General features: G+C 39.7%; 2 protein-coding genes across 6 annotated transcripts in view; one reads left to right on the top strand and one right to left on the bottom strand.

Moving 5' to 3' along the window:
* The window catches only part of MTMR2 (myotubularin related protein 2), a 108430-nt gene extending 102910 nt beyond the window's left edge, over positions 1 to 5520 (top strand). For all 5 annotated transcript variants that reach the window (XM_037163457.2, XM_037163453.2, XM_037163452.2 and 2 more), the window contains 3 exons: positions 1116 to 1229; positions 3292 to 3468; positions 4155 to 5520. In XM_037163457.2, coding sequence (XP_037019352.1) covers positions 1116 to 1229; positions 3292 to 3468; positions 4155 to 4316 — 453 coding nt within the window. In that variant the 3' untranslated portion in view covers positions 4317 to 5520. The remainder of the gene's footprint in view (positions 1 to 1115; positions 1230 to 3291; positions 3469 to 4154) is intronic.
* An 11259-nt stretch (positions 5521 to 16779) lies between these two features.
* Positions 16780 to 20064, bottom strand: part of CEP57 (centrosomal protein 57) — a 55441-nt gene continuing 52156 nt past the window's right edge. Inside the window, exon 11 of the mRNA XM_037163447.2 lies at positions 16780 to 18570. Coding sequence (XP_037019342.2) covers positions 18337 to 18570 — 234 coding nt within the window. The 3' untranslated portion in view covers positions 16780 to 18336. The remainder of the gene's footprint in view (positions 18571 to 20064) is intronic.

Here is a 20064-nt window from a genome sequence, read left to right as displayed (position 1 = left end):
TTTGCACCATTTTCCTTCACTTTTGAGTAGGGATCATTCATAGAAAAACTTGGAATAAATATTTATTTCCCAAATCTACAATCCAAATATTCATGGAATTCCTCTTCACGGGTCACATATTTGTCCACTCTTACATAGAAACTTTGGAATAATCTTGAAATATGCCATTGACAGGCTGGATTAAACTGAAGCCTTTACGTTCCTGGGATCTGTATTTTGTCCTTGATGAGTGTGCCCCACAAATTGTGTTGTTTGTGTAATATTAAGATACCAGTAAGCCTTTGTCCTGAGGTTAAAGAGAAAGTGAATTTACTTTTTTGTTTGAAAGAGGCTGCCCAAGTACTGGATTACAGGGTTCTCTCATGTGACCGGATGGTCCATAAAAAGATAAGCAGGTTGGCTTTTATTGATCTGCACATCTGCCTTGGACAGTTATTTTACACATTGCTGACATTTTCTAGAGACATTGATGCTACTTTCTGTGTAATTCCTAAAAACAAAAAAATGTATTTGAAAACTTAAAAAAAAATCTTAGTATGTTGCTCATGGTCATTTTTAAAAGAAAAAGATTTAAATTGCCAGAATTGCCCAGGTCAAGATTCATTAGCCTGCCAGTTTAGGGTTAACAGATTGTGGGGGATACAGAAGCATCAAGGTCAGAACATTCAAACTCTTGCTGCGTATGAAATGGAGATTTGGGAGAAGTTAGCTTAGAAAGTGGTAAAGTGATTATTTGAACCAAAAACCAAATGGATAATGCCATAATGGCTTAGAAATTATACAGAGTCTGGCACAAATAATGCCTGTTTTTATTCTACAGTCTTTTATTTAAAAATCATAAGCATGTAATTCTGTAATATAATATCACACTGAAGCACACCATATGACATTTTAGGTGAAATGTTCAAATTAAAACTATAAATTATTACACCCATAATATTACCCTGCCAACCACACTCAAGCAGACATTACTTCTGCTGGACCCTGTAGCTTTAAATATTATTTAGCCTCATTTTAAGAAGTATTAGAAAGGATCTACCCATATATAGGGATAATTATGCTTGAAAAAATGTCTTAAAATACTAAGTTTTGTGTTTGTGGTGTTTGATTTGCAGTTTCCCACAGCATTTGAATTCAATGAATACTTTCTCATTACCATTTTGGACCACCTATACAGCTGCTTATTCGGAACATTCCTTTGTAACAGTGAACAGCAGAGAGGAAAAGAGGTAAAAATATGAGCCCCATCCCAGCCTACCCCCAATGTCTATTTTTTTTACTAAAGTGCATTTTATGATGGATTTCAGCAGCACGTTTGTTCTTTTGAATGATTTCTTCAGCCATACTTTATTTTGTACGCTTTAATGTGATTACTTCTATATAGCTGAACCTGATCTTTGTAAAGTACCTTTGTTGCAAGGCTAAAGATGCCAGCTGTCAGATGTCAGGTGAGTGGATGGGTGGGAGTTAGTAGCTGCTAAAGAGAATTGAGGTGCGTGTGTGTCAGAGGGGCATGGGGCTGCCTGTTAGTGCCTGCAGGATGGAAACCCTTCACAGCAGGTGCTGACAGATGTAATTAGTAAAATATATACATTTGAATGAATGAGCAGCTCAAATCCAAAAATGGTGTTCGTGAGACATTTTAGTTTTTTTTAAAGATAATACTGTAAAACATTCAAACCCCAAAACATACTATGCAGAAAGTTAAAGTCTGTTACCCTAATCTCTCAGAGATACTACTAGTGGTTGGTATTATTTAGAATACATTATGTTTTAGTGTAAAATGCATCTATTTTCCTCAAAACGTATCTATCCCATGTATGAAATTCTTAATCATATTCTCTTGAGAAGCATATTGATGTTTCTGTCTTCATCAGTTTTCATTTTTAAACACTGTGCTTGTGAAAGGGTTGTCGTGCCTTCCAGCAGAGCGCAGCGGCCGGCTGCTTGCTGTGGAGCCGGGCTGCCTGGGCTCCAGCCTGGCACTTGTCACTCACTGTGAGACCTTGGGCAAGTTAATTTCTGCTTCTGTAAAACAGGACTGATAGTACTTGCTGTGCTGAGAATTAAATAAATCACACCAAACACTGCAATGACTGCCATGTAGCAAGTGCTTCCTAGACTGTTATTTTTAATTCACCATTATATCTTCAGATAATTATATCTTCAGTGTCTACTAGCACACAGTAAATAACTTCATGTATAGCAGACACTCAAGAATTGACTGATAATTGGATAATTAAGAATAGCTAAGTTCCAAAGATGCTTTTATTTTTTTAAAGCCTTGAATAAAATTTACCATGTCTTGATTTTAAAAAAGAAACATTTTTACCAAGGTATAGTTTGCATTCCACAAAGTTTACTCATTTCAAGTGTATAATTTAGTGGTTTTTAATATAGCTACAGGGTTATACAACCATTACCACTATGTTCAGAACATTGAAAAGAAACCGTGTACTTGTTAGTAGTTACTCTCTGTTCTCCGTCCCTCCCAGCCCCTGACAAACACTGATCTACTCTGTGGATTCCTTCTGGACATTGCAGAGAAATGGAGTCATTCAAGATGTGGCCTTACTGTCCGGCCTCTTTCACTTAGCACAGCGATTTCCAACCTGCTTGCTGCAAGAATCTTTAAAACACTCAGTACTTGACTAGTCAGGGGCATGGATCTTTTTCCCCTTAGGTTGTCAAATTAAAAATGACAACAGCCAACGCAACAATATCTGTGCGGTCTGAGTGAATTAAAATTACATGTATTTTTGTCATATCAGAAAAAAGATATTTTTGGTGTGCTACAGAATTTTAGTAATTAGTTTGTGAGCTATGAGATGAAAAAGATTGAAAATCACCAACAACCCAGTATTTTCACTTAGCATACAGCTCAATTTGTAGCATGTACCAGTACTTAATTCCTTTTTATGGCTGAATATTCCATTATACACATAAACTATCTTACCCATTTATCAGCTGGCAGACTTCTGGGTTTCTACTTTTTGCCTATTGTAAGTAATGCTGCTTCAAGCATCAGTGTACAAGATTTTATGTGCATCTCCCAGTTGTCTTGGATGTGCGCCAAAGACTGGAATTTCTGGCATGGTAACTCTTGGTTCAACTTTTTGGAGAATTGCACCATCTTCCAATATCCTCTGATTTTAATGTTAGTGGGTCAAGCACTGAAGTGTCAAAGTTATCTTCTTCAATAGAGATCTTAATGATCACAATATACATCTTTACAGCTTCCACCTAGTATAAACAGCTTATATGATGGAGAATCTTTTTTTCTTCTTGCAGAATCTTCCTAAAAGGACTGTGTCACTGTGGTCTTACATAAATAGCCAGCTGGAAGACTTCACTAACCCTCTCTATGGGAGCTACTCCAATCACGTCCTTTACCCGGTAGCCAGCATGCGCCACCTAGAGCTCTGGGTGGGATATTACGTAAGGTGGAATCCACGGATGAAACCACAGGTATGCTGTGCAGTGGGAGTGTCCATCCATGCAGTCGTGTACATTATGTTTGTTCCCTTTAAAACAGCTAGGAAAACTATCTGTGCATATTTAAAATTGGCCCTTTGTCCTGTTAATAGTTATGTACAATAGAAAAGTACCACGCAGGGGTAATCGGTATACTCGGTTCTTACCATGACTTTGCTTGGATAGCTTTGGACAGACCACTTCGGTTCTGTCTTTTCTTCCATTCTCCATAAGATGAAGTGCCGGACTGGTTAACTTCTAGGGGTCTTGCTTTAATACATTAGAGAAATAGCTTTAAGAATATAAAAATCTTAACAAAATTCTGGCCCATTTTGTGATATGGAATATTTAGTACTTAGAACGGTTTAAAAGACTAAACACCTGAAACTGAATGATAGGAAATCTTTGAGTGCTGGCTTGTAGATTGCCTTGTTAATGACTGTCTAATGACTGTCTTTGGAAAAGTACCAGCTCCAGGACATTCTGTGGACATACTTGGGGCATGTCAGGGAAGCAAGCCGGTGGAAGGGCAGCAGTGCTGGAGGGTGGGCTTGGACCGCGCAGCTGAGAAAGACACACACATTACAGCGTTTAGGGAAATAGCCACATACCAGAATTTGCTTTGGGATTTGCTTAGGATTTCCTAGTTGGAATAATTCTGTGGTGTTTTGCTCTTATAGGAGCCCATTCACAACAGATACAAAGAACTTCTCGCTAAACGAGCAGAACTTCAGAAGAAAGTGGAGGAGCTGCAGAGAGAGATTTCCAACCGGTCCACCTCCTCCTCGGAGCGGGCCAGCTCGCCCGCGCAGTGTGGCACTCCCGTCCAGACGGTCGTGTGAGCGCTGTCGGACCGGGGCCAGCCTCGCCACGGACTCCTGATTACAGTGGCAGCTCGGAGTAGAAAGTCTTCTGAATTTAGAACCCATCTGAGAGTTTCAGTCACTGTATTTATGTTGAATCTGAGTTTAGAACTGTAGCAGTGCAGGTGGTTTACGTGAAATAATCCCATAGGTAATTTAATTATATGATTATAACACTAACTTATTAGTCACCCAAACAATATTAAAATGCTTCAATCCTGGATCCACAGTGGGAATGTTTCTGATTTTAAAAGAAAAATGCTGTCTTAGAAATTTTGGCGTCTGGTAAAATCAAAATACAAACCATTTCAAAAACATACCTCTTGAAGGAAGAGGAGAGCTTATTGCATCAATTTTTGAATCAATACTGAAATTTCCTGGCGTTCTACACACTTCAGTCTCATGACAGAGCACATTGACAGTCCTTTCCCTATCACCGATTTTTCTTTTTTTGTGGTAAGTGATCTACTTAAGAGCAGTCTTTAAACACCCACATTCTTAATATATGATAAGGCTAAGTCTTGAGGACGTTATAGCGTCATAGTTGAAAACTATTGTCACCATTATTCGTGTGTGTGATATCTGTCCCAAATGGTGCCTTAGAGAGGTGCTTGGGGGAGGTCGGAGAGGAGGAAGGAGTAGCTGTCCAGGGTTTCAGACAATTCCATGTCCTTCAGATTAATTTCCATTTGACCAATAACTAGGACATCATGACCAAACATTTTAGAAACTCATTATCTGCCCTACCTTAGATTTGTTTTGTGTTTATGTATATTTGAACACAGAAGGTATTTGGTAAGTTTTCAGGCAATATTTTAAAAAGTTTACTAGGATTGACTTTTTTCTGAGGTCTGTAGAAATTGCTTATGGTGAGAAGCCCTATGTTCAAATCTCACATGTAATATTTTACTATTACTCTCCTTTGCAAATTCTGTAATTCCACTGAATGATGAAGTCTACCAAAGAACTTACTGCATGTGAACATGTATTACAGTCTTGGTGCCAGTAAGGGAGACCCCGCTTCACTGTTCACCTGCTGCAGTAGGAGTTCAGTGCTGGCATGAACACTGACTCCTTGAGGTCTGTTTCATACTATAAAACAGCCATGTGTTATGCACTGTAACAAAGGAGCTTCTTGTCCCTTGGGTCTTTAATTAAAAGAAAATTTCAGCTGACTTTTAAACTTTGTTCTTGTTCTAGTTATTTACCTTAAGTTTCTTTTGCAGAAATGTTATTTGCAAACTTTTTTGAGGAAAGTAGTGTCTCCCAGCATCTGCTTCAAAATGAAATGCTCACTTTTTCTAATACACAAATCAAACAATACTAAAAAAAATACACTATTTTTTCACTTGCTAATTCATTATAGTCTGAACCTTAGCCCTGCTCCTCTTGGCCTATGCAAAATTGATACCAAAATAATTGGGTCATCATGCATAGTGTCTTAAAATTTATAACAGTATTTAAGTGAGCAGTCTATCAGTATGAAGGCTAAGTTTTCTATTTAAAATATTTTATAAATTCATTCTCTCCTGTCCATTCGACCATTTTCCTTACTTAAGCTTTTGTCCTCCAGGTCACGTAGATGACTGCACTATACCCTAAGACTCCCAGGTCATCCATCGTTGCATCCCAAAGCGGGTGAACTGGACCTGGTAAGAGGCTACAGAGCCAGGGACGTCTCCCATTGGTGATGGTGGCAAACTTACCAGCAGAGGAGGTGGAAAGTGAAAGGGGCGAGTCAAAGTCTGCCCAGGCGTATGGACTGTAGTCAAGGGGCCCACTGCTCTTCAGCAACATCTAGATTTCTGAGACCTCTCTGGGGAACAGGAGGCAATGATAACAAGGAACACATTTCCTGCTGTCGGCCCTTGGATTCTAGGACTCCCCCAGTCAAGGATCTCCCTACTGGGCTGTGGGCTCACCCAAAGCCCCAAGTGCTCCCCCAACTCTGCCACCAGCCTTTTTTTTTAAGCCACCATTTTAATGCTTACATTTTCAACTTTACCCCAAGTCAGCTTCAGTCAGAGAAACAAAAACTTACACTATAGCACCACCTTCTGGAAAACGAACTTCTAATTGCCCATCTGCTGCACTGGTGGAATAAAAATAAACAAGCAAAGGCTTACCTCAATCAAAAAGGTGTTCACTACCCAAAGGTAGCAGCAGAGGCACACGTTTTCAAACATTTATTTAAAATCTTGGTAATATATCACAAAAAGAAAAACTTCAGCAAACCAAAAAGCAATATTATGGTCAAAATGGTAAAGAATTCAAAACAGCTACTATGATGACAGCTATAAGAAAGCTCAGAAAGCCAATTCAATGAACTTGAGTGATATTAATGAACAGAAGCATTACTTTACCAAAGAGATTGAAATTCGAAAGAAAAACAACTGGAGTTGATGAACTCAATAAATGACAAGAATACACTAGCAAATATTGCAAAAGATCAGATGGAAGAGAAAATATATTAGCTGCAGGATAGGAATTTAAAAATTGTTTAGGTGAAAAAGAACAAACAACAAAAATTCTTATCCCTGGCTGCTGTGGCTCAGTGAACTGAGCACTGGTCTACAAACCAAAGGATTGCCAGTTTGATTCCCAGTCAGGGCACATGCCAGAGCCTCAGTAGGAGGTGTGTGAGGAGCAACCACACATTGATGTTTCTTTCCCTTCCTTTCTCCCTCCCTTCTTTCTAAAAATCTTTTTTAAAAGATTTTTTTTAAATGAAGAAATACTACAAGAGTCATCAGATTCTATTAGGAAAGCCAACATAAGATTAATGGGTATGACAGGAGGAAAGAATGAAGCAGAACATTTGAATAAATAATAGCTAAGAATTTCCCAAAGCTGTGGAAGAAACAAGGTGTACAAATGCAAGAAGCTAACAGAACAATTTATTATCTCAATGCATAAGACCTTCTTTCTCCAAAACACATAATGAAATTGTGAAAAGTCGATGATAAAGAATTTTAAATGCAACAGAGAGCCCAGAAGTAAACCCAAGTCTCTACAGTCAATTAATATTTGACAAAGGGGGCAGCAACAGAAAATGGAGTAAAAATAGCCTCTTTAGCAAATGGTATTAGGAGAACTGGACAGCTACATGCAAAAAAAAAAAAAAATTCGACCACTAACTTACACCATACACAAAAGCAAATTTAAGGTGGATAAAAGACTTAAATATAAGTTGTGACACCATTAAAGTCCTAGAGGAGAACATAGGCAAGAAAATCTCAAATATTTCACACAGCAACATTTTCACTGATATGTCCCCTAGAGCAAGGGACATAAAGGAAAGAAATACGTGGGATCTCATCAAAATAAAAAAACTTCTGCATGGCAAAGAAAACAGCATTAAAATGAAAAGAGAACCAACCATATGGGAAAACATATTTGCCAATGATACCTCAGACAAGGGTTTAATCTCCAAAATGCACAAAGGACTTGAACAGACACTTCTCCAAGGAGGACATACAGAGAATCCAGAGACACACGAAAAGATACTCAATATTGCTAGCTATCAGAGAGATGCAAATTAAAACCACAATCAGATACCACCTCACACCATTAAGAATGGCCATCATATATACAAAGCAACAAACAACAAGTGTTGGAGAGGTTGTGGAGAAAAGGGGACCCTAGTTCACTGTTGGTGGCATTGCAGACTGGTATAACCACTATAGAAAACAGCAGGGAATTTTCTCAGAAGATTAATGCCTTTTGACCCAGCAACTCCACTGCTAGATTATATCCTAAGAACCCTGAAACACCAATCCAAAAGAACCTATACACCCCAATGTTCATAGCAGCACAATTTACAATAGCCAAGAGTTGGAAGCAACCTAGGTGCCCATCAGTAAATGAATGGATCAAAAAAACTGGTACATTTACACAATGGAATTCTATGCAGCAGAAAGAAAGAAGGAGCTGCTACCCTTTGCAACAGCGTGGATGGAACTGGAAAACATTATGCTGAGTGAAATAGGCCAGGTGGTGAAACACAAATACCATATGATCTCATGTTTAATAGGAACCTAATCAACAAAACAAACAAGCAAAATACAACCAAAGACACTGAAATAGAGAACAGGCTGGTAGGAAATTTCAGGGGGAAAGGGGAAGGAACAAGTATAAAGGACACATGAACAATAACAAGGGGGGTGGAAATAGGAGGGAGGTGGGGAGGGCTGAGGGGATGAGCTGGGATGGGGGTAAAAAGCAGAAAACTGTACTTGAACAACAGTTAAAATAAAAATTTTAAATGCAGCACAGAAAAAAAGACAGTAACATATAAAGGAACTCCCATTAGGCTGTCCACAGATTTGGAAGCAGAAACTCTACAGAGCAGGAGAGAGTAGAATGACATATTCAATGTATTGAAAGATAAAAACTGCTACCCAACACTCTCAAGCAAAGTTATTCTTCAGGTATGCAGGAGAAATAAAGGTTTATCCCAAACAAGAAGTGAGGGAGTTCACCACGTGTCTCATAAGAAATGTCGAAGGAAGGTCCTCAAACAAATGAAAAGACAAATATACACAAGAGTATTACTAAAGTGATAATCAGAGTGAGAACTGTAACTCCTTTAGAATAAATAGCATGAACAGTTGTAGCATAAAGGTAGCATTAAAAAATAATGGCCTACTACAATTTAACAAATTCACAGGATAAAAAGATAATTTGCAAATAAGTGGAAGCACATACAGTATTCATAGGAAGAATTAACATTAAAATGTTCATACTACCCAAATCAATCTACAGGTTCAATGCAATTCCTATCAAGATTCCAATTACATGTTTCACAGAATTAGATCAAATATTTCTAAAGTTTATGTGGAATGATAAAAGGCCCCACACAGCAATAGCAATTCTGAGAAAGAAGGACAAAGAGGAATCACACTCCCTACTATCTAACTATACTATAGGACTATAGTAATCAAAACAGCATGATACAGGCATAAAAACAGACTTCCCGTTAAGATGGTGATCTAGGCAAACATGGCTTGCCTGTTTGCTCAACCACATCAAAATTACAACTAAAATATAGAAGCATCATTCAGAAACATCAAAAATCAAGCCGAATGGAAGTCTGACAACTGTGGAACTACAGAAACCACATCCAGACTGGTAGGGGCAGTGCAGATGAAGAACAGGATGGTCCCACACTCATGTGTGGTAGATAAAAATTCAGGAAGGATATCTTTGTAACAGAGTCCCAGCCCCACACCAGGCACCCATTCCAGGGTTCCAGTGCCAGGAAAATAAGCCCCCACAACTTCTGGGTGCAAAAACCATGTGGATTGAGTTGGTGGAAGAAAATCCTGAAGCCATAGCAGTTCTTAAAGAACCCACACATGGACCCACCTACTCAGAGTCACTCCATCTGAGCTCCAGCACCAGGGTAGCAACTTGAAAGGCACCAGTGCTATACAGGGAGAAACTGAAGTCTGGCTTCAAAAGCACAGATGACTGTCTCTTTTCTAATCCCTCCCCTCATCTGCCGGAGCTAGTGAGCTAGTAATCTAATACCATATCTGAGACTCCATCAACCTGGCTAACACTGATCTGCCTTGGAGAGACACTTGAATTGGTCCACCCAAGCTACTTTTCCATATGAATCGCTGGACTTGGCTCATGCTTCACAACTTCTTAAATCCTATCAAACGAGCAACAGGTAGCTTCAGTGAGCCCCAGGCCCAGCACTAGCAGCAGCTTGGCTTCACCTGGGAACTTCCAAGCCCAGCACAAATAGCAGTCATCTCAGATTGCTTTATAGTAGGGGTGTCAAACTCATTTTCACCGGAAGCCACATCGATCTCTTGGTTGCCTTCAGAGGGCCGAATGTAATATTAGGACTGTACAAATGTAACTACTCCTTAACTAGGGGCAGGGAGTTTGACCCTTGCTGGGTAGAAACAAAGTGACGAGTCAGATACTACAAGGTGGAGGGCCAGATTTGGCCCGCAAGCCTTATGTTTGCCACCTGTGCTATACAGCTTAGGCAGGGTGGCCCTGGGCAAAACACAGATGGGGGCTGACCTTGAGCTCTGTCATCTGGGAAACCCTAGGGCCAGCTCACCCAGTAAACAGCTACAGACCACGTCAGAGCACCACCACCCTGCCACTGCACAGCTGATCCTCCACAGAGGGCAGAGGTTGGTGGTCAGTGGACACAGCCAGTCCTAGCAGCTGACTGGCCTGGGTAAATCCCTCTCAGCAACCAGGGCTCAATTACAAGAGGAGGATATACTCAGCACACACAAAGAGCACACCTCGAGTACCCAGCTTGGGTGATAGGGGAGTCTGTGCCACTGGACCCTACAGGACACCTATTATGTTAGGTCACGCAACAAGACAGAGTCAAAGCAGGTCTGCCTAATACATAGAAAGAAACACAGGAAGGCTGCCACAATAAGGAGACAAAGAAACATGGCCCAAATAAAAGAACAGATCAAAACTCCAGAAAAAGATCTAAAGTGAAACAGAGAAAAGAAATCTATCAGATACAGCATTCAAAACATTGGTTATAAGGATCCTCAAGGACCTTAGTGAAGAAAACAACAGCATTAAAAAGATACAGACATGAAGGATATGACTGTATCTGCATCCTACAGAAATGAAGGATACACTGATTGAAATAAAGAACAATTTACAAGGAAACAACAGTTGAATGGATGAAGCTGAGAATCAAATCAATGATTTGGAACATAAGGAACCAAAAAACAACTAATAAGAAAAACAAGAAGTAAAAAGAATCCAAACAAATGAGGATAATATAAGCAGCCCCTGGGACAACTTCAAGCATTCCAACACTTGTGTCACAGGGATGCCAGAAGGAGAATAGAAAGAGCAAGTAATTGGAAATTTGAAAAAACTAATGAAAGAACACTTCCTTAATTTGGTGAAGGCAATTAACATGCAAGTCCAGGAAGCAGAGGCTGAAACAAGATGGATGCAAAGAGGCCCACTCCAAGATACATCATAAAAGTAAACTGCCAAATGTAAAAGATAAAGAGTATATTAAAAGCAGCAAGAAAAAAAGAAGTTAGTTACCTATAGGGGAGCTCCCATAAGACTATCAGCTAATTTCTGTAAAGAAAATGCCTGTTAGAAGGGATTGGCAAGAAATATTCAAAGTCATGAAAAGCAGGTACGTTCAGACAAGATTGCTCTACTCAGCAACAATATCATTTAGAATGGAAGGGCAGATCTTCCCAGACAAGAAAAAATAAAACTTCGTCATCACTAAACTATTATATAAAATATTAAAGGGACTTCTTTAAGAAAATATAGAGGGATTTCTGGCCAAGGTGGAGCCATAGGTAGGTACACTTTCCCTTCTCGCCCAACCAAAAGGACAGAACAAATTTAAAACAAAAAAATAACCAGCACTTTTAGAAAATTAAATGTATGGAAGTCCAACAACCAAGAAATTAAAAAGAAACATTTATACAGACCGGTAGGAGGGGCAGAGAAGGGCAGCCAGAGTGGAGAGGACTTCCTGCCAGGCAGTAGCCAGAGGACCAAGTTGGGCAAGGCAGCAGCTGGTGGAGCGGGAGGTCCATTTGCATGCAGATAAACTGGGAACAACTGGGGAGCAAGACAGCCCACGGCTATAGTGTCAGGAAATAAAGCCTGAAATCCTCTTGACTAAAAAAACCTGTGGGGGTTGAGGTAGTGGGAGAAACTTCCAGCCTCACCAGAGAGTTTGTTGGAGAGACCCACAGGATCCTACAACATACACTAACCCATCCAGGAACTAGCACTAGAAGTGCCCAATTTACTTGTGGGTAGTGGTGGAAGTGGCTGAAAGCCAGCCAATAGCTGAGCAAAAGGCATTGTTCCCTCTCTACCCCCTCCCCTCCCCCACATATAGCACCACAACTCAGTGACACAGGTTGCCCCATCCTGGTGAATACCTAAGACTCCACCCCTTACTACATAACAGGTGTACCAAAAAAAAAAAAAAATGGCCCAAGTAAAAGAACAAATCAAAACTCCAGAAAAAATACAACTAAATGATGGATAGCCGAACTATCAGATGCAGAGTTCAAAACACTGGTAATCAGGATGCCCACAGAAATGGTTGAGTATGGTCACAAAATAAGAGGAAAAAGTGAAGCCTATGAAAAGTGAAATAAAGAAAAATGTACAGGGAATCAACAGTGAAGGGAAGGAAGCCATGATTAAAATAAACAATTTGGAACTGAAGGAAGAAATAAACATTCAACCACAACAGAATGAAGAAACAAGAATTCAAAAAAAAAAAAAATGAGAGGCCTAGGAACCTCCAGGACAACTTTATGTGTTCCAAAATCCAAATCATAGGGGTGCCAGAAGGTTAAGAGGAAAAGCAAGAAATTTAATACTTTTCTGAAAACATGATGAAGTAGGACTTCCCTAATCTGGCAAAGGAAATGGACCTCCAGGAAGTCCAGAAAGTTCCAAGAGTCCCAAAACATTTGGACCCAAGGAAGCACACACCAAGGCATGTCATAATTTCATTCCCCAAGATTAAAGATAAGGAGAGAATCTTAAAGGCAGCAAAGAAAAAGAGACAGGGACTTCCACCAAGATGGAGGTGTAGGTGGATACACTGTACCTTCTCACACAACTAAGTTTAAAAACAACAAAGTTATAGCAACAAAAATGCAGTCAAACCACAGAAAATTGAACTATATGGAAGTCTGACAACAACAAACCCTTCAGCCAAACCAGTAAGAGGTGCCGAGCCAGCAGCAGAGCAGGGTCAGGCAGGAAAGATCCACCGGACCAACCCAGGCGCTCAACCCAGGCACACAGACAGCCGTGGGCGGATCCCAGGTGTGGAGTAGTGGGCGGACCCACTGAGGGCCCAAAGCGCTGGACTCACTGAAGGCTGACTACAGTCACACATTCACAAGACAAACCGGTGAAGGAGCAAGCAGTGAGACAGACCACGCGGGCCCCAGAGGTGGGAAGGAGCAGAGGGGACTGCCATTGTCCCTCTCTGACCCCACCCCCACATGCAGCTTCACAAACCGGAGACCTGGGTGGCCCCGCCCTGGTGAACACCTAAGGCTCTGCTCCTCATACGTAACAGGCACAAACAGATCAAAACATGGCTCAAGAACAACTCAGAGCCCCAGAGCTAATAAATCTAAGCAACGAAGAAATAGCAAACTTTCAGATGCACAGTTCAAAACACTGGTGATCAGGAGGCTCACAGAACTGGTTGATTTTAGTCACAAATTAGAGGAACAAATGAAAGCTAAACTAATTGGAATGAAGGGAAATGCACGGGAAACCAATAGCGATGGAAACTGGGACTCAAATCAAAGTAGTGGACCAGAAGGAAGAAAAAAACGACCAAACAGAAAAGGATGAAGAAACAAGAATTAAAAAAAAATGAGGAGAGGTTTAGGAAACTTCAGGACATCTTTAAACGCTCCAACATCCGAATTATAGGGGTACCAGAAGGGGAAGAGGAATAGCCATGAGTGGAAAACGTATTTGAACTAATAAGAAAGGAGAATTTCCCCAATCTGGCAAAGGAAATAGACTTCCAGGAAATCCAGGAAGCTCAGAGAGTCCCAAAGAAGTTGGACCCAAGAAGAAACACACCAAGGCACATCATAATCACATTCACCAAGAAGGAGAGAATCCTAGAAGCAGCAAGAGATAAGGGGACTGTCACCTACAAAGGAGTTCCCATCAGACTGTCAGCAGATTTCTCAAAAAAGAGACCTTGCAGGCAAGAAGGGGCTGGAAAGAAGTATTCCAAGTCATGAAATCCAAAGACCTACATCCAAGATTGCTCTATCCAGCAAAGCTTTCATTTAGAATGGAAGGACAGATAAAGTGCTTCTCAGATAAGATCAAATTCAAGGAGTTCATCATCACCAATCCCTTATTATATGAAATGTTAAAGGGACTTATCTAAGAAAAAGAAGATAAAAAAGATGAACAGTGAAAGGACAGCAAATCCACAGTTATTAACAACCACACCTAAAACATAAGCAAACTAAAAGGACAGCTAGATCAGGAGTAGAACCACAGAAATGGAGATCACATGGAGGGTTAGTAACAGGGGAATGGGAGGAGGGGAAGGGGGGGAGAAGGTACAGAAAATAAGTAGCATAGACGGTAGATAGAAAATAGATAGGGGGGAGGAAGAATAGTAGGGAAAATATAGAATCTAAAGAACTTGAGACGTGTTCATGAACTAAAGGGGGGATGGTGGGGGAAGGGCGTGCAGGGTGGAGGGGAACAGAGGGGGGAAACAGGACAAATTAATGGCATAATCAATAAAATATATTTTTAAAAAAAGAGAAAAGAAAAAGAGTTACTTACAAAGGAGTTCCCATTAGACTATAAGCCGATTTCTCAAAGGAAACTTTGCGGGCATGAGGCTGAAAAGTATTCTAAGTCATGAAAGGCAAGGGCCTGCATCCAAGGCTGCTGTACCCAGCAAAGCTGTCATTTAAATGGAAGGGCAGGCCCTGACCAGGTGGCTTAGTTGGTTAGAGCATCATCCCAATACCCCCAGGTTTGGGGTTCAATCCCTGGTCAGGGCACATGTGAGAATCAACCAATGAGTGCATAAATAAGTGGAACAACAAATCAATGTCTCCTCTGCTCTAAAATCAATCAATAAAAACATTAAAAAAAATGGAAGGGCAGATAAAGTGCCTCCCAGACAAGGTCAAGTTAAAGAGGCTCATCATCACCAAGCCCTTACTGTATGAAATGTTAAAAGGACTTATCTAAGAAAAAGATTAAAAATTTGAATAAGATGACAACAAACATCCACAACTGAACCTAAAACAAAAAAACGAACCAAGCAAACTAGAACAGGAACAGATTCACAGAAATGGAGATCACATGGAGGGTTAACAGCAGCAAGGGGACTGGAGGAGAATGGGGGAAAAGGTACAGAGAATAAGTAGCATAAATGATAGGTACAATATAGACAAGGGGAGATTAAGGATAATAGAGGAAATTGAGAAGCCAAAGAACTTACATGTATGACCCATGGACATGAACTAAGTGGGGGAAGGATGGTGGGAGGGGAATTGCAGGGCATAGGGGAATAAAGGGAGGAAAATGGGACAACTGTAATAGCATACTTAATTAAAAAAAACAAAATATGCAACTTGAACACATACAACTTGAAACCCCCAACAATATTTTTTAAATAAAGGTGGACAGAACTTAGGACATTTCCCCAGAGAATATTGAAATTTTATAACTATACATATCTATGAATATTGGTTGTTCAGGTGTTATTTTTTATGATCAGGGATATAAAATTTAAAGACCAATGTGTGTGTGTGTGTGTGTGTGTGTATGTGTGTATATATATATATATATACAGTTGAGTTGAAGCTCCTTAGTAGCCTCCTGTGACTTACCTCCTTATCTTTTTTCTCTGTATACTTCAACTTTAAGTACCAGTACTACTTAGCTAGTCACAATTCTATGTAAACTGCAGATTCTTGCTCCTTGCTTGTGTTCATTCCATCTTATTGACCAGAAACTTGTGGCCAATTCCTGTTCTCTAGTGTTCAGGCATCACTTCTTCCTCCAAGAAGTTTTTCCTGACTCATCAGTACCATCTCTGCTGTGCCCCACCTCCCTCTGTGCACTCGTAAGTGTGAACACGCTATTGCCACTGTATTCGCATTGTATTGAAATGAATACAAGGGGGGACCACCCCCCCAAAACACAATGATCTTCTGGAAGGCAGGCCTCTTATACTACAAGCTCCCCCACTAGGTGAGTGTTCTAGGAACCTATCTGTATCACTGTACCAGCTGGCGTTGTTGTGAGAGGAAGCATTTGGCTTCTGTATTTTTTTGAAGACTCAACAGCATTTGCCCATTTCATAAGGGGTGATTTATGAGCTCACCTGTCTACATCACACTAAGCATTCAGCAGCTTTTAACCAAAAGTGGCATGACCCCTGTGCTCCACTATCCCATTTGATGTCACCCCAAGCAACGTTTTATTGTTTCCCTGCATGAAAACAGTCCCCAGAGAGAAATGTTTTGCTGAGGTAGATGAGGTGAAACAAACAAAAAAAATGGCAGAACCACTAAAAGGCATCAAAAATTAATGAATTCAAAAACTGTTTTGAGCAGTACAAAAGAAGTCTTGATAGGTGTATTGCATCAAATGAAGAGTACTTTGAAGGTGACTTAAGTTTAAACATGTGAGAATACACAAACAGGAGTGGATGACTGCCAACATAATTCTCTGCTGTAATCTCTCTAATAAGCCAGCTGAAGTATGTTTCCTTGTTTTCAATTTTCACTTGGTGTATCAAAAGCTAGTGTGGATATTTCTGGGCACCTTCTGAGGGGCAGGTTGGGTTTTATCAACATTAAACCACTCTTCTAATGAGGATGTAGAGCCAGTACAATGCAAGTGAGGGCTATACAATTTAATGACCTGACATTCAAACATAAAGGTAAGAAAAGTTTTAATATTTAAAAAGGTGGCCGAAACACAAGAAATATTTTCCATTGCACAGAGCAGTGATTCCCTGGGTCTATGGACTCACTGTTACGAATTTGATGAAGACACAAACCTGCTCATCAGGAAATTGTACATGCAAGCAAAAGTATACATACAATTTCAGGAGATTCCCAAATGTCCCCAAATTTAAAGACCCTAAACTAAGAACTCTCTTGAAAAATAATTCGATAAGCCTTAGTGCCCAGCCAGACACTACAATTCAAGCTAGTTATCTAGATAAAATCCTAGAAATCTATTCCAATCCCAGAGAAGTCATAAAAAAGAGTCCCTTTAATATGTGGTTAATGTGTTCCTTAATACTCTTACCTTATATACCAGGAGGTAATTCAATTTTCTTGGGCTTAATTTCCATGCAAGCAGGAGAATGGTAAGTAAATTATGTACTAAACACCATTATTTCTTATAATATGTTAATTTCCTGTTTAGAAATGCATTTTTTGAAGAGATTATAACAAACAAAGCCTTTATTAACAGGCTGTTAAGGAAAATTTCAGTGTTTCCTTAAAAAAAGCTGCTTTATTAAGTGGCAAATTTATAAAAACTTAACATGTTTTAATATATTCAAAATTGGTTTACATTATTAACATAATGACAATTGCACGTGTACAGTTAAGCTTGCACTCATACTGTACACCAATAAAAGTAAATATCTAAAGGGTTCTTCGTAAAGTTTAAAGCCCACAATGCTTTGAACGAAATAGCATGATTAGACATGTACCATATAAAAACAACAAATGCATGTTTTACAACACCTTCCCTTTCTCACTTGATTCCAAAATCTCATTTACTTCATTAACAATTTGTTTACCCTTTAAAATATTCTTTTATAATCTTCACAGTTAATTGACTTGAAATGAAAGCATGGGTCTTCCGAAAAACTTTGACGGTGGATTAAAAATCAATACCAGTGTAGTCAATATGGACTGATGTTTGAAATGTCAAAAAGCAAAACTAAACAATCTTCTTAAATATGTATAAATATTTAAATATACAAAACTCCATCAAAAGTCAAACCAAGGTATATTTAATGGTTTTAGTAGAAACTAGAAAGGCAATTCATGCCACAGGAAGATTTAAAAATGAGACTTTTCAAGCAAACACTGCCTATGGGACAGCCTCACATTTTGATCATTTAAACCTAATCTCACTTAGACATATAAAGAACTATTTCAAAAAATCATACCCACAAGTAAAAAATTGGTAATTTGTTTACAAAGCACAGTATTTCAGTACAGCAAATTCATCTCAAAGAAACAGAGCATGTGTGGCTTCTCTGCTTTTAAAACTCCCCCGATTTCCATTTAGATGGTTTACCATTTAGCCGTGATGGATCACACAAGAATGTGTAATGTAGAAAGCGTGGACCCCTTAACACCTATTAATTCCAACATAAGAGGACGAGACCTGGAAAGTAAATTGTCAACATTTGATTGATGAGGTACAGAGTATCTGAATAAAATTCATGACCTGGTGCCAGTCAGTAATCCCAACTCAAATTACTGCTTTGTAATGAACTCTGTATGGTTTGCATGTCCTTCAATAACTGAAGATTTTTCCTGCTTTTTTCTCCAGGTCTGAGTTTGGTAAAGTCCTTCTTGTTCGTGGTCCCTGTGGTCCCAGAGGAACGGCTGCTGCTGTTCCCTTCTTCATCAAGAGTCTTTTTGGTGGTTCTCAATTCCCTCTTCTGCTTCTCCGTCTTCTGTTTCTCCAGCTACATCAAATAACCAAGTCAGAGAAAAAGGCGAATGTAATGAAGACGCTCGGTGACAACCAGGACTTTACACTCTCATACTAATTAAAACACAAACAGTATGTTCTGGGTTTACTTTTATTTTTAAAGACTTCAAAACTCTATTGTACTAGTCATTTACTACTTGGTGCCTAAACTACACAGTGGCAGCCGAACAAGAAAATGAGAGCGAGCAGGTTGATCCTTGTGCAGTAGCAGAAGTGGAGTACGACTGCTGCCACAGTGAGTGCTGCAGAGCAGGGCGAGTGAGCAGTAAGGGGTCTGGGGGAAGATCCTGAAGGAGGGAGAACCTGACACGGGACATGAGGGAGAGAAAGGCACTCTGGTTTGAGCAGGTGAGGAAGCACATTCCAGGGGCATACAGAGAAGCAGTGGTGATGCACTGTAGTAAAACTATGAAATGGATTTTTATTTGATTTCACTATTATCAGATGATTCCATTTAAAGTAGGGGAGCTTTATTTTAGCTGCTGACTAAACTGAAACTGCTGCCGGCATGTTGTTGTTCCATTAGAGAGCACAATATCAAGTCTAAGACAAGAAACAAATTAGATCATTATTCCTAGAGGAATCTTATTTATTTTTTTGAAAACAAACTTTAAAAAAGTGCTTAAAATCTTAGGTTTGGAGTTTAAAAGACCCAATTTGGCATCCTACCTGTGCCATTTAACAGTGCACTTAGCTCCAGTTTTCTCATCTCTACAATGACATAATACATGTACTTCACAAGCCTTCTATGACAACTAAATGGGACAACATATTCAAAGCTCTCTGCATGTACCCATTACACAGCAACCTGGTAATAAATGTCGGCCAACCCTGTTCTGCTGTCAGTCTTCTCCAGTGCAGTCAGTCAGTGGTCACTCGCCACCCTCTCCCTCCACATGAGATCCACGTGCCAAGTTGCCTTGACATTTCTACTTTCGAACACACATCTCAGATCTGTCTGCTTCACTGACGACCTCTGATGGAGGGAGGGTTAATGGTCTCACTGGTCTCTCGGCCTCCATGCACCAACCCCATGACCCTCCTCGCAGTCATCGTAATCTCTGACATACATGAATCATTACTTGTCTCTCCAGATGAAAACTCTGGACTGTGGCTTCCTACTGCACTTAGTAGACAGCTAAATAGATGGTTGTTTTATTAATTTAATGCAATTAGTTACAACTGACTCATTCCTTTAGAAATGAGAATTTCTAGGTGCTTAAAAAAAAAACCTGGGTTAACTTAGAACCATTTATATTCACAGAAATTGAAAGTTTGCTCATGTCAAGATCAGAATATGAAACATATTCATTATTTAGAAGATGTATTTTAGATTTCGAAAATCTATTCCGAGAGACCATAAGACAGTGTCTTTTTTCCCAGCCAAGTTAACACCAATTCTTAATAATAAATCGAATTAACAAATGTCTACAGTAAAAAAAGACTTGCTTTAGCTCCCTATCTATGA

The sequence above is a fragment of the Artibeus jamaicensis genome, unplaced genomic scaffold (genome assembly GCF_021234435.1).
Source record: "Artibeus jamaicensis isolate MK-2021 breed Jamaican fruit bat unplaced genomic scaffold, CSHL_Jam_final contig_585, whole genome shotgun sequence".
Classification (NCBI taxonomy): domain Eukaryota; kingdom Metazoa; phylum Chordata; class Mammalia; order Chiroptera; family Phyllostomidae; genus Artibeus; species Artibeus jamaicensis.
The sequence above is the reverse complement of the archived record's forward strand: the minus strand, read 5'-3'. Positions and strand labels throughout refer to the sequence as shown.